Source organism: Amphiprion ocellaris, chromosome 12 (genome assembly GCF_022539595.1).
Source record: "Amphiprion ocellaris isolate individual 3 ecotype Okinawa chromosome 12, ASM2253959v1, whole genome shotgun sequence".
Classification (NCBI taxonomy): Eukaryota; Metazoa; Chordata; class Actinopteri; family Pomacentridae; genus Amphiprion; species Amphiprion ocellaris.
In genome coordinates, this window is record NC_072777.1 from 4,643,303 (window position 1) to 4,658,990 (window position 15,688).

At 39.9% G+C, this 15,688-nt stretch overlaps 1 protein-coding gene across 3 annotated transcripts in view; it reads left to right on the plus strand.

Annotated features, from left to right (window-relative positions):
* stxbp5a (syntaxin binding protein 5a (tomosyn)) overlaps positions 1-5,391 on the plus strand; it is a 109,164-nt gene extending 103,773 nt beyond the window's left edge. For all 3 annotated transcript variants that reach the window (XM_055015872.1, XM_055015873.1, XM_023272404.3), the window contains 4 exons: positions 5-170; positions 429-540; positions 1,401-1,621; positions 2,377-5,391. In XM_055015872.1, the coding sequence (XP_054871847.1) occupies positions 5-170; positions 429-540; positions 1,401-1,621; positions 2,377-2,418 (541 nt within the window). In that variant the 3' untranslated portion in view covers positions 2,419-5,391. The remainder of the gene's footprint in view (positions 1-4; positions 171-428; positions 541-1,400; positions 1,622-2,376) is intronic.
* Positions 5,392-15,688: the final 10,297 nt, after the last annotated feature.

Here is a 15,688-nt window from a genome sequence, read left to right on the forward strand (position 1 = left end):
CCAGTGTGCCGGGACTGAGGCCGCTCATGGATGTAAACTACCTACCTTTGACAGACATGCGGATAGCCAGGACGTTCTGTTTCACTAACCTGGGTCAGGCCATGTACCTCTGTTCCCCCACTGAGGTCCAGAGGATCACTTACAGTCAGGACACTTGTGAAAACCTACAGGTGAGGTAACATCTTGTGTACAGGACACATAGCATATGGATTTATTTATATCTCTTGTCTTGGTAGCATAAAAGATTTGCATATTGTACTGCATAGAAAGCAAATCATATTACATATACCATCTTTGGGAACATATATGCAGTGTATATACAGCATGTACTGTATATGTCACTTGAGGAACAGTGGAAAACAAAAACCATTATGAAAAGGCAGTCTATATTTACTGCAGAATAATAATAATAATAATTGATGTTTCAGGAGATGCTGGGTGAGCTATTTACACCAGTGGAGACACCGGAGGCACCTAACAGAGGGTTCTTCAAAGGTCTCTTTGGAGGAGGAGCACAGTCACTGGATAGAGAGGAGCTATGTATGTCCAACTCATACATGATACGCAGTTATGAACACAACTTTACATACACTTATAAAGACCATGTATATCATGGCAGTCTTGAGTTTCCAATTACTTCGATAACTCTTAATTTTTTGAGACCGAATGATTAAATTTGCTGGGTCAAAAATATGCAAACAGCAATGTCAATATTTAGTTAAAAGTCCCTTAACCATTTTCACCTCAAGTAGACCCTTTTAGTTGCTATCCATGAGTTTCTAGCAAGCGTCCAGCTGGATGTTTCACTACTCCTGTCCTCCTTCTGACACACAGTAGTTTCTTCATCACAGTTCACAGGTTCTTGATGGGGTTTAAGTCAGGACTTTGGAGAGACCAGTCTTAAACCTTATAATAAAGGTGGGAGTTTTCACGTAAAACATGAAATTGTCTGGGCGACCCCAAACTTTTGAACGGTAGTGTAGTGTATGTTGGCTTAGAGTCACCAGCTTTAGTCAGTCGTAATCACTCACAAGAAGTTAACAGGCCATGCCACGAAGAAAATTAGATTTACACAACTTTCTACATCACTAAAACTGATAATTCAGGTTACTGTATGTATATTTCTGACCCATCAGACTTTGTCATATTTACAGAAGACCTATGATAAAACTATGAAAGAGGCAAAATACTTGATTGTTTTTTGTGACAAAGACCAAGTGTGTCAATGATTCCATGAACGAAAATTAGGAGTTTAGGAATCATTGGAACTTCATCACTAACATGATTTACATGGACTTTACAATTTATGTAAACATTTGTTCACAACTGTACACCCACAAATATTCTTCACCAGATGCAGCTTCGCTTCACGTTTTTCTCTCCTTTCCGCCTTCACTCAGTTGGTGAGGTAACAGCTGGAAGAGCTTCACGGAGTCTGGCCCAGCACATCCCTGGCCCGGGTGGCATAGAGGGCATGAAGGGGGCTGCATCCGGCGTGGTGGGAGATCTGGCACGTGCCCGGATAGCACTGGATGAAAGAGGCCAAAAGCTGGGCGAACTGGAGGAGAGAACAGCTGCCATGATGGCCAGCGCCGATTCGTTTTCCAAACACGCCCACGAGGTGAAAGAAAGTGTCAAATACTTTAATCTGTTGAAACATAAGAGGTCCTCCAAACACACATGCAAGTACATGCTTCTGCAACATCAGGTCTTAAAGGATTTAAACGAGGAGAGACGTACAAGGACACCATACCAGCTTACTATAAGCAGTGCCTAACAGAAATAAGAAGTGTTGGCTTAAATAAATAACCTAATGAGGAATAATCTTCTAAAGGCAGAAGATAGTAATATTAATTACTGCTGTTTTCAATTCAGCTTTGAATCTTTTGCAAACTGATCAGGCTAATTATGACTGCTCATTTTCCGGATAGTCAGTAAAGAATTAATTAAAGGCCCAAAATTTAAAGCCGTCAATGAATGATGCATCATTTCACAAGTGTTAATCCTCTGGAAAACACTGTACAAGAACAAAACATACACTTCAGTACAATGGAATACTTTGTGTACTCAAATGCTGAATATTGAAAGCTGTTCCTCCAGTTATTTCAGAAATATTACGCCCTTATGCTATGTAGCCACTAGAGGGCAGCATACTCAAACTTAAATAAACAGTACGGTTGACCTTGCTGTAGTGTCACAGATTTTCTTTTCAGAAATTACACAGAATTTAAAATATGTTATATTTAATATATTTCCTGCGATTTTTATGACTTGGAGCAAAATTTCAGATATAAAGTGAACTTCAGTTGCAACGGACGGATCGATGAGGACCTTGAGAAGATCTTGTTCTCATGCAAACTTGTCCTTTGTTTCTAGATGATGCTGAAGTGCAAAGACAAAAAGTGGTACCAGTTCTGATCGGTGACAGAGGAGGAGTGGAGCTCTGCAGACACGACTGTCTGGCTGACTCTTCATCCATCAGCCCATCTGGACTCACCGTGAACCCCCCAAACCCATCCGTCTGTCCGTCCATCCATCCATCCATCCCTCCCTCCAAGCCTTCTTCACTGAGACACTCGGGATTTTATTCCCCAGCACAATGTCGAATACTGTTCTTACTCAGTCTTAGGGAGGAACTGAGGGGTAGACAGGGGAGAGGGACAACCTCAGAGGGAATAGGTAAATGGTGTCTTCTTTTTCTTTTTTTCTGTTCTTGTCTCAGTTTGTTTATCTCTGTTCAGCCTCTCCTCCGAGGTCGCTGATTGGTCCACGCACCTGGAGATCCTTTGTTTGCCAAATAATGTTCTTAACTGTCGTCTCCACTCTGTACCCTCGTGGCCAATATTCAAAGCGACGAACACAGCTGAAAAAAAGACAAATATCTTAACGAAGACACAAAGACTACAAAAAGATTATTCAAATGTAAAAAGCAAGAAAAAGAATCTAAATACATCATTATATATACATAGATCTAATAAATGTGCAATGCTGTCTTCACTTCCGAGTGACCGGTACTAAAGAAAGGAGATAAGGAGATGGAGGAGCTGGGTGTAAAAATTAAAAAATGAAAAAAAAAAGGCGAAGGAGGCGGCGTTGGAGAGCCATAAGGAAGTGCTGGGACAGTGATGCCTCCTCTATGCAGAGAGTCACAAGGATAAAACGCAACTCATTCTGATGTACATGTACTGGATATTTCCTCATCTTTCTCAATCTCTAGACTCTCCTCTGTATCTGACAGACTTTCATATTGTTACCAACAGTGTGTGTGTGTGTGTGTGTGTGTGTGCATGCGTGCGTGCGTGCGTGCGTGTGTGTGCGGGCGCAAGTTTGTGCGTGAGACTGCGTTACTTTCGATTTTCTCGCCATTCCTCGATTTGTTATTCGTTCTTTGCTCTGTCTGTATTATTGGAAAATCTCTTATTTTTCTATCGTTGTGAAAGTGCGCGCTGTTTGTTTGGTTTGTTGAAAAAAAAGAAGAAGAATAACACATTTTGTGACTTGTCTTCAACTTAATTTTTCCTTATGAAAAGGGCTGGAATCTATAAAGGAGGGCAAGGATATAAAAGGCATATATCATTTAGGACTCACTCACACGGCGACATCAGATTTCTTGATCCTTAAAGCGACGGCACACATTTATCGTTTTACCTGAGGATTTCATTTTTTAACTCTGGTGTCATAAGCTTCCACAATTTGACTCAGTCTGCGAATATGACTGTATAAATACCGATGAGAACCGTACGAAATACACTTACAGTCTAGCTGGATTTGTTGGGGTTTTGGAAGTTTCCAAATTCTGCCGCATACATCACTATGAGATGACTAACAGTATTCATATATGCAGGAGAACAGAAAAATGGAATCTTTTACACTTTAAAATGATAATTCCTTTGTTTTGTTTTCTTCTTTGATGACAGTTGTCAGTGTGAGAAGATTGTCCTGTGCGATTCCTTCGTTGCTCTTTATTTATTTATCGAGGTGCAACAGACAGTCGTGTTTGGTGTTAGAAACATTCGCCATCATTACCACCTTGTTTCTATTTCCATGTTTGCAGTGAAGCTCAAGTGTGGTGTTTTCTCCCATCTACCAGGCTTCTAACCTTTATTTGTATATAAGTAAATAGTTTGACAATCTCTGACCAACTGGAAAGTAAACGTAAAAGTTTTTAAAAAAAGAGGAGACAGGCCATATTTTTTCTGACGCCAAAGAGTTGCTTTAGCTTTTCCATTGCATTATCATTTTGGCCGTGGATTCTTGGAAGCCAGACAGTGCACAGTGATGTGTGTGATACAGTATAGTGCAGACCCAGGATCAGGCCTGTTTAGAAAATATCGTCACCTTCGCCACTTTGCAGGATTCAAGAAATGGAAAGTTGCAACGGAGCTCAGCCATTTATCGCAAGATATTGCATAAAATGTAACGATTAAGGTGTTGAAAGTTGCCAAGCTGTTGGTTGATATGGCGGTTTCATGAAAACAAAACCATCCCACTTACACTTCGCACAACATTTATGGTATTCATCTTATGTGTGTGTGTGTTTTGTATGTCTGTCTGTTTGTGTGTAAGGAGTGTGTCCATGGAAATTCTGTAATTTATAATGTTCTGTTCTGGTTGTTTTTTAATTGTTGTGTCCTGTCAGGAGTTTGTGTCCAGTTCAGTGTCTGTTCGACTAACTGAAGAAGCCACCAACAAAGATTAGAAAGATAACGATACGTTAAAGAGGAGCGCTAGAGGATGACTTTCTGGATTCTGGTTTCATGTTCAGTCTTTGCACACATGCTGAGACTGTCCTTCACTTTTTCAGTGTTTGCCTTTGACCTCTGAATTCCTCCAGTGAGTCTCAACTGACTCCTTTCGGTTCCACAGCTACAGATTTGGCCTTTTCAGTGTTTAGTAAGCATTGTAGTGTGAATGTTGGCAGGTAGCTCTGTCTTTTTCATCCCCAAGGTGAAGAAGAAGAAGAAAAAAAACCTTCAGGAAAATCTTTTAGCTCTAAGTCATCCCAAGAAGATGCTGTTTAATGTCTTTCTCTTTGACCCCACTGTTGACGTGTTTGTGTCTTTATTTTTACAATGTTGTTTCTTTATTTTTTTTCTCTCCATCTATGAGTGATTTGTTTCTTGTCCATACACTACAGTTTGCAGTATTCTTTCCTGAACCGATCCACACAAACAATAAGAGGGAGTCCTGTCTATCTGCCATATGCCATCTTCTGTCCTGGATTCAACAGTTATCAGTGGGTTGCAGTATTTTTCTCATTGTAGCCAATTTTCTTGTACAGTTTTATGCAACTTTCACATGGATGTTTATGACTTTATCTGCTGCCACAAAAATTTAGAAATTCTGTAGATAGAGATTACTGTGCAATGGAAAATAAAAGTGGAAAATGTATTTTTGTGTCCCATTTTTAAAGTCTTACACGCAGAAAAATGATTAGATTCTTGCAGTGCAGTATTTGGACTTAGTGCAGGCTTGGAAATATGTTCAGACGATGCTTCATAATATTGTAAAAAATACACTAGGTGGCAGCAAACTCACATGATTCTCTCAACATGCAACGTGACTGAAGAGGGAAAACACAAAGACCAAAATGCAAGCCTGTGAGTCATTTTCAGCAGATTTAGCTGCCTCATGTTTGACAGCATGTTAAGACAAGAATAGATTTATAGATTAAATAGAAATTGCTGCTGGAATTAAACCATAAATCCAAAGATCTGTTTAGTTTCTCAGTGTGAGGTCTAATGGAAAGTCTTTTTGTCAATGTCACTGTTGTAGCTTGCCTTCTTAATTCATGACCTGTTGTGTCTTTCTACTGCACTTTCCCACTTCTTCAAGCCAAGTAATTCCGTATCGATCAAACTAGATTCCCGGATTCTGGTTTCTTTAGGGTCTCCATCAATGAGGAAGTGGTCAGAGGAGCTCTTGAAGGTCATCTTTTGTTTTGTGTTTTTTTTTCTGGAAGTGCCTTCAAGTGACCCTTTTTTGGTTAAGTGTTGTGTCAGCGTCAAGAAACACTGTAATTATGTCCCGCTTGGTGGCTTTCTGTAGTGTTTTCCACATGGAACTCTACAATTATGAGCAGAGCTCTTGAATCAGAGATACAATTCTCCTAATCTCAGTCAAGATGCACATTATGGTCAGTGAGTTCATACTGTTTTGTCAGCGGCTTTAAGGTGTGGAACAATTGCTGAGAAAAGGCTTCCAGCTTGCCTGATAATTTCCTGCAAGAGGACAGATTTACACACTGTAACCCTACAGAATCACTGGATGCTTCCTGACAGGACTTGTGACTCACACTCAGTGACACATAGCCATGAAGAAACAAAGCAAAAGTGACCTTTTGTGGCAGCTAGGAGTCTCAATATATGGATGAATAAGCTGTAAACCATATTGCAAATGCAGCTATAGAGTGTTGGCTGGAGGGTTAAAGCAGACTATGATTAAATGTTGCCTTTTCTGTAGCTGAGTAATGAAGAGTCCAACTAAAACACATACATTATAGTTCAATCATCAGGTAAACTGTTGTTGTCATTCCTGGAATAATCACAAAATATCAAGATTTGTACACAAAATCCATACATTAAATCAATAAAACAATAATACACCTGAGGAAAATATAATAAAATACATAATCTACTACTTATATGCAGGAAATTACTACAACTGCCCCTACTCCCCCTCTTGCCCTCTCCTCATATTATTGAATAGATTTTATGGTCTCATCCCTTCTTTAAACAAAACTATCAGATAGAGTGGTGTCATCATTTTATTAGGTAGAGTGCATGTGTTTTTCCATCAAAGATAAGCTTCTGTGGCTGCGAGAGGTTGAAGGTTAAATTAAAGGGGAAAGTGAGAGATAAAGACAAAGGGAGGGAAATGGGGTAGGTGAGGATTAAAAAGAAAAACACACGTTAATTTGTGCAATCTGACTGAAGCCACGAAGAGAAGGTCACCGGGGAGGGTGTTTGTTGCTGCCTACCGTTTGACCTAGTGACTGATGGAGACGTATAGGGTCAGGCGATCCAGAGCTGCTCAGCAAATGACACGTCAGCGTGACTGTTGCCGTGGTGACTGGAAACGTGAATGACCCCGGCTCGTGTCTCCACAGCAGGAATCAAGTGTGACACCCAAAGGGAGGCTGAAGCCGCCTGTGTCTGTTTTAGCTCGATTTAATGCATCCCCCAATTAAAAACATAATAAAGAGCACTTTTGTGTGTCACAGACGAGCAGACTGTCGTCTTAAATGTATATTAATTATATGTGGACATCAAAACATGCTATTTGCTTCATGTTTATTGTTTAGGACTGCAGAAGCTCAGTGGAATCTGCCATTTAAAATGCAAGCAGGGAAAAGATGTCAGTCATGTTGTTAATGAACGTAAGGAACCTCATTCCAGGGACATGGACTGCATATTTTCAAGCTTGAGAATCCATAGAAGCATTTTCTTTCTATTCCCACTAATATGTTGAGTCAATGCAAGAGATAAACTGCAAAAGTATTAGTTTAGATTTGCTTATGTTTAGTAGAACAAGTTGATGTTTGCTCTATTTAGTTAAATTTCTGTTTTAATTGTATTGTGATCACATCTTTCTGAAGTTATTTCATCCACATGTATTGTTTTTTTCAATGTAAATGCAAAATAAGACTTTTAATGAGTCTTAAATGAGTCACATTACATTTAACCACCTGTTTTTCTTTACTTTAGGCAGCTTTGGTGCTACAACTTTACTGCTTCTTTTTTTAAAAAATTTTTTTAAGGAAATTTATTTTGTTTTTGCTCCATTTCCTGTTAAAGGGTGCCACACCCATTGTTCTCTGGCCTGTTCAAGCTCACTAGCAGCTTAACTATTAGCTTCTCCTGCTAAGCATGTAGCATTTCACATGAAAGACAACCTCAACCAGACATTTAGGATAACCTAGGTACACAAGTCAACATATTTTAAAGCAAAATGCTGTTCAGTAGGCCTGTCTTGGTTTTAGCAGCAGGAAGCACACAGGTGTAATTCCTAATAATAATGGCAGCATCCCATTAAGGTTCCAGCACTCTGCCATTGTGAATTTCTGCCACCTGCAGAGGCTCACTGGGGCACTTATTGGAACCAAGCCATGATTTAGAAAATTACTGGCGCTTGTTCTTGCTGTGACAATTTAATGTTGGATGTGAGGCAGAAAGACTCACTTCAGACTGGAAGTGGTGTTTTGTAATTTGCACGGGTCCTTGGATTTACTCTCCAGAAGTCCAAATGGATACGACGTCTTCACAATACTCAGGTAGGAATGATCTAAACTGTCTGATCTGCAGTTCTTTGTGTGTTTGGCGTTGATTGTTGTCTGCTGGTTTGTGCTCTTTATGCTGCTGTTGTGTGCAGTGTTTGTATTGGATTTGATTGGATTTGCTGTCACTGTTGAACAAATTTTTGGTGGCAAACACATAAAAAAAGAGTGGATACTGAGAGCACCACAGTTATCTGTAGTTTACCTTAATACTCGCCAGTAGCCGACACAGTGCAGGACTGCTGTGAAGGTGGAGACATGCAGTGGTGGAGTATTTGTGACGATTGATTAAAAATAAATAAATAAATAAATAAATAAAATGAAAGGAGCGGCGCTGGGATTTTAGCAGTGGTGGGCTGCCGCTGCAGAATGACTGTAGAGGAAATATTTACCACATTAACAATGTCTAGACTGTCTTTCTGATTAATTTAATGTTATCTTCATTTAAAAAAAAACTGCTTCTCTTTCAAAAATAAAGACATTTCTAAGTGACCCCAAACTTTTCAATGGTAGCATATATATAAATTTAGCCCATAGTTGTCCACATTGCTGGCATGTTTCCTGCACATCTGTATGCATCTCAAATAATGCATATTATGTTGAATATATTGTTTGCATGTGTTTAAACGGCTGCACAGCAGTGATCCACAGAGACGCCCACTAGATAATTTGTTGTGTTCTTAGGTTATCAGCAGGGGAAAAGCAAATGGATGCTCACACAGAGTGGAGGAATAACTGCCACTGGGCTCTTTTCTGGATAAACACCACAAAGTGTGTTTATTGTGTGTTTGTGATGAGGCCAGACTACATATTTTTGGGTGTGTTAGCTGGTACTTTACTTGCTGCTCTATGAATTATTTAAAGGTTGTTCTTATTGTTATATCTGGTTTTATTCCAAATGTAACACCCTTATATTAATGTTGATATTAGTGGTATTTTGGGGTTTTTATCAGTAAAACGATTTCCTTTAAGTGAAGCAGTCGATGATGGAGATTTGACTCATTTTCCCCTGAAGCATCCCTTTCCAGTACATATTTGAAATTTGATCATAAATCCACATAAAGAGCCTTGAAATTCAGATAATTTCAGGTTGGCTAAAATCAGGACATTCCATAGTGCAGGACCTTTGTGTGTCATTATAGCAGTTCTTCTTTACAATAAATTACTACTGGAATGGTCAAGTTTGGAGCCAAACAAACACCTGGACTCACTGTAAAATGGATGGCTTCATTCCAAGATGCAAATAAGAGAGGAAAAATACACTCTTGTCCTACACTGGACATTTGGTTTTTCTTGTAGAAACATGTGCTTGATATTCTGTTAGAGTATCTGTTTGATTTGATGTAGTTTTTCTGCTGAAAAAGCATCCCCTCTGCTAATTTTAAACCTACATAAGTTGACATTTTAATACATATGTTTCTGTTTGTTGTTCCTGTAACCCGTTAATATCCAGGGAGGAAATGTGTTAATAGGATCGTTTCCAATCTGTCAAGTTGAGAAACATCTGCGCTCCTCAGAGTTGGTGATGTTAATGCCAGGTTTCCTCTCTCCCTCTCCCGTATATCAGTGCGTGTTGTGCTTGAGAAGGGGTGTCTAAAACAGACCTGGGTGTGGTTGAAAAAAATCTGACCTTGTAATTTAAAAGAGGCTCCAGCTCAGCGCTTCTGTCCCTGGAGTGGAGTGAAGAGAGAATGTTGGGATCTGTGGCCTGCTGGCGTCTGATTCGTCGGTCGCATGCTCTCCTGTTCGCCTTTGAGACGAGATATCGCTTCCATTAGTTCGTGAAACCCTGTGCTGTCCGTTTACTCTCACAAATGTAAAATAAAACGGTAAACCAACACATGCAGGCCTCTTTTAGATCGTCTCCAGAGAGGGACTGGGCACACATACAAAAGGCAATGTCATGGAATGCATACCAAAACAAAGTGGCCACCATCCAAACCCTCGGCACGACCAATTTCACTTTACTGTAATATGTGGTTTTGAAACACCACAGCACTAATAAACACAAGTTGAAGTTGTGTGTGTGTGTGTGTGTGTGTGTATAATTACAATGGGCACTGAAGTGGAGTTTAATCAGTCAAGTTCTGTGAGCCATGGCTACAGGATGGAAGACTTGTTCCTAGAGAGGAAAAAATGGTGGAAAACTTGTCTTGTTTTACATAAACGTTGCCGTCATGTTACAACTTGCCTGTTTTAATTTGTATATTGTGTAGGTATTTCTGCATGGAGTTTGCATGTTCTCCCTGCACATGTGTGGGTTTTCTCCAGGTTCTCCAGCTTCCTCCCACAGTCCAGAAACATGCTGAGGTTAATTGGTGATTCTAAATTGTCTGTAGGTGTGAAATGAGTGTGATTGTTTGTCTCTATATGTAGCTCTGTGATAGACTGTTACCTGTCCAGGTGTCTCCTGCCTTCACACTAAGTCAGCTGGGATAGACTCCAGCCCCCCACGACCCTAATGAGGATTAAGCGGTGTATAGATAATGGATGGATGGATGGATGGATGTAGATATTTCACATGCATTTGTGCTGTAAGGTTTATGAAATTAAAATCTCCTCATAGTCATTTTCATATAGGAGACTTTACTCACCATGTCAGTTGAGAGCTGTGTTATTGCCATTGAGCACTATTTCCTACTATTTCATCCCTTTTTGTCAAAGTGATTTCAGTGCAGGCATATGTTTTTATTATATGATAAGTGGCTCTGATGCATTCTTTGATGGCAAACTCAAGTGTAGTCCTAGCAAAAGGATGTGCCTGGGGGCTTTTTTTCATCCTGTCTGTGAAATCCTTGAACATTTTACTTGTCAAAATACTTAATTGTGTTTAGGAAAGAGTGGCTTGGCTTCTCCTGCAAACGGACCATTTGAATATGCAGAGCATGCTGCTTTTCAGCACAAAAAAGGGACGAAACTTTAATGGCTGGTTTGAAAGCAGCCGAACCGCATGACACAGTTTCACCATTAACCCATAACTGCATTCAACGGAGTTTGCAAAGTTTCCTTTTAATCAAGCATGTAATTAATTTCACCGCTTCCTTTTTTAATGATTGCTTTAACGTTGTGCTTTGATTGAATGTAGATTAATTTGAGGAGGAACACATCACAGAGCTGTATGCTTTGAATTTTTCTCTCTTTTCCTTCATAAATCTGATGGGCATCCAGGTGAGACTCACTCAGCCACTGGACCATCTGGCAGACACTTTCATGTGGCCTGGTTACCATAACAAATTCATTAAGGATGTACTCTCTCTGCCATAATGTATATTTGATCATACCAGGAGATCTAATCTGGTGGTTGCGCCTCATTAATAATTAACCATCCCGGCAAGGTATCTGTTTATGTTTCCTGTATGGCAACAAGAGACTGTCTGTGTTACTGAGGATAACGTGGAGCTACATTCTTTGTTGCTGCACAGCGACTCTGACTGTACTGTGCAGCTTTGTGTATAAAGAATGACAGTATGTGTCTACCGTGTTACCCAAGGCCGCTCCCAAATATTTGTTCAGTTTCCCAAGGAGACTGGTAATCCAAAGGTGCAGTCCGAGGGCTCTTGTGGGAGTAATAAATATCCATGATCCTTATCTAGGCCGCACAGATCCGTCATCTTTGGGGCAGAGAGGTTATCACTTCTCTGATTTAAGCACACCACTCATCTGTTCAAACTGGAAATGTCTGCAATTTCCCAACAGGGAACAATAGGGGGGATTTAAGAGCATTTACCTTGTGCAGCCTGCTTCAGAATGAACCATTAATGATAATCAAATCACAGACATTCATCCTCAGATTTTCATTGACTATTTCTTGAACCTCCTGCAAAAGCCACCAATTTCTGTCACGTTAGGATTCCGGATGTCTAAAAATGTTATTGGATAATTATGGTCTAATATAAGGGATTGTTACAAACAGACACTTATCTGCTCCGACTGCGGTGCCCTTTTATCAAAATGCCATCAAGCCGGTCAACAACAGGGAAGGAGACCATTCATTGTCCTAATTTGTCTGGCTAAGCGCTGACTGTTCCAAATCTGGATGCTAACTTACTGTTTAGACATTCTGTGGTGTTGGAGGTCAGGAGGAGCTGCAATAAGTGCAGCCTGTGCTCTTTTCTTTTGGTAGCGTAGTAAAAGGAATCATTTGGAGCAGCGTGACTTGTTTCTTACATGGTGGCACAGTTGTTTTCCCATGAAGTGTGGTCTTGAGGTAAAAGTGAAGCAAATGGAAAGCTCTTGTTGTATCTAACTTGGGAAATTGTTTGACATGGATTTGAGGAAGTAAACTTGGTCTTTTTTCTTTCTCTTAGTAAAGCCATAGAGATAACACAAGCTGTTTGATATATATAAAAGTGACTTTAAAAAAGACTTCAGAATGAAATGCAACATTGGTGACTAATTTTTCCACAAATCATCCATCCATGCATCCATCCATCCATCCATCCATCCATCCATCCATCCATCCATCCATCCATCCATCCATTTTTCTTCAACTTATGTGGGGTCAAGTCGTGGAGGCAGCAGGTTAAATAGGTCATTCCAGACGCCCCTCTCCCCAGCAATGCTTTCCAGCTTCTCTTGGGGGATCCCGAAGCATTCCCAGGCCGGATGAGATATATAAACCCTCCAGCGAGTTCTGGGTCTGCTCAGTGGTCTCCTCCCAGGCGGACGTGCTCGAAAAACTTTCCAAAGAAGTTTCCCAGGAGGCGTCCGAATCAGATGTCTGAATCACCTCAAGTGGCTCTTTGCTGGCTGTAGAGGTCTGAGCATTATTCGTTTACAGAAGAACAAAGCTATAGATGCCAATAGCTGAAGCTGGTCAGTGAGTCTTCCACACCTTTAGAGAGGACTTGGCAAATTGAAACATGGGCTTAGAAAGGATGGAAGTATCACAGTAAAAACAGTGTAAGCTATGGATATTGGTAATGGATGATTAGTCCACCTAATGCTTTAAACATCATTTAGAATTATTGATGAAAGGTAGCTTTTGCTCTGGATTATGTATATTGGAGATTGTTCTCATCATGACTCTTAAAACCTCAGCTGAACTAGGGTTGTGACTTGGGTATGTATACATTGTGAAGACTGAAAAATGTTGTTTTGTTGCTTTGTGTCATATCACATGACACAAGATGTTTAGATTACGTGTACAAAAGTCTCCAGAAAGAGAAAACTGTAGATGTGAATAGATGAAGCTGGTCAATGCACTGAAATGTGGGCTTAGAAAGGATGGAAGTATCTGGAAGTATTACAACAGAAACCATATAAGAGGTGGATGTTGGTAATAGAGGGTTACTCTACCTAATGCAATAAGCATTTTATACAATTATTGACAAAGACAGCTTTTCTTCTGACTCATGTATACTGCACATTGTTCTCGTCATGACTCTTAAAACCTTAACTGAACTAGGGTTGGGACTTGACTATGTATACACAGTAAAGACTGAAAAATGATGTAATTTCTTACCGTTTCCTTGATGTCACATGAAGCAGGATGCTAAGATTAAATGTATAAAAGTCTACAGAAGGAAAAATTGGAGATGTGAATAGCTAAAGCTGGTTGGTATGCTGAAACGTATACTTAGAAATGAAGGAAGTGTCACAATAGAAACCATTTAAGAGGTGGATGTTGGTAATGGAGGCTAATTTGGTAGCATCATTTAGAATTATTGGTGCAAGGTAGTTTTGGTTCTGAATTATGTATACTGCAAATTGTTCTCATCATTACTCTTAAAATCTGAGCTGAACTAGGGTTGTGCGTTGGGTATGTATACCCGGGAACAACTGAAAAATGCCATTTTTTTCTCCTTTACTTGATGTCTTATTGCTTTTCAATGAATTTGAATACCTGAAACACTGTGTGAGCAGAACAAAGTCTGCTCGATTTTCTGCATACTGCTCCATGCCCAACAATTCTTTTGTTTTTCTGAGTCACTTATAAGCAGGACACAAAGTGGGCAAATATCTGTCATATAAGACCAATGATGCAGCTGATATAATCAAAAGCTCCAGGACAGCTACTAAACAGACCCTGTGGTGAGATTGTTTGTCTTTAACACATGTGAGCCGCTCTCCCTTAAAATGGAATCATAGGTGTTTGTACACAGTGAGTCTTTATCCTCCTCCTATCTGCTTGAATAGCACACAGGGTCTAATTAACATGTCTGGCCAGTAAATTGCCCTGTTCTCCCCCAAACAGCAGTGATGAGGAGGGGGAGAAAAAAGAATGAACAAACTAAGCTGCTCAGCATACTGCCTGTACAAACAGAGAAGATGGTCTGGAGCATAATAAAAAGCACCCTCAAGTATACAGCTTTCCACTTTCAGTTTTCCTTTGTGTCATTTCAGATTACGCAAGATAATCATTTAATGCACTATTTTACAAAACAAGGTGCAACAAATTAACAGTATGTGGCAACACGTCTTTATCCTCCCGCTTTGGACTCGTGTGTCTTTGGCACAGGATATTCCCACTGCTGGAATTTTCACCGAATCAGGCGCCTCATTTTGGAATTTTTAAACGGCTGCCTGGCAGCTGCAGGCGTTTCCAGGGCAACTGTGTGATTGGGAAAAGGGGATTTGAATGGTCGCTGTCAGTGAGGAAAATTGAGTGCTGCCACAGGGATACATTTTTACCCGGTGAGGGTCTATGTTAAATGTGGGTCAATCATAAGCTTCTATTAAGTCTTCACCCTGGTGAGGCATATTAATTAGAATTTTGCTTGCCTTGTCTGTATTCCATTAAGAGCAACACGCTGCTTGCTGGTTTTCTTGAGCTGCAGTGTGATGTGTGATGAATGTGTGGCAGTATGAAGAGAAGAGGGGGAGAGAGAAAATAAAGAGATCTTCCAGTGCTTGCAGGCTAATGGAGGCAGATGTCATCCTACACTTTGCTTGCCTTTTGATCACAATTTTTTTCTTTTTTTTTTTCCCTCCCCAATCAAGCAACTCATCTAATAAACAGTTTGGTGGCATATGCAGGGGATAAAGAGCTATAAGTAGAGCAAAGTGTTTGCATTAAGTCCCACTTTCTCAACATATGAATATAGATTTTAGTCCAGATTGTTGATTAATGCTGTCTTTGCAGGGTTTGGCAATCCAATCAGAATCAGTGTGATTACATTCATCTCGTAGCTTTGTAAAATCAAGCAGTAAAAATCACAACACTGTCATGTTTCTCTAAAATTCGCCAAATACAATCCACACTACCCACTCGTGAACGATGATTAGTGCTTTTTCATTTATTTACTTTTTTTTTTTTTTAACATTAAATACATTCAGCTACTAATTAATTCATACATCCCAAGTGCTAATATTACAACTTAAAAGACTCGGATAAAGTCTCACAGCAGACCAGTGCAGACAGTCTTCATGACACTGATCTGTGCAAAAATGTCACTTCTAACACATTTGCCT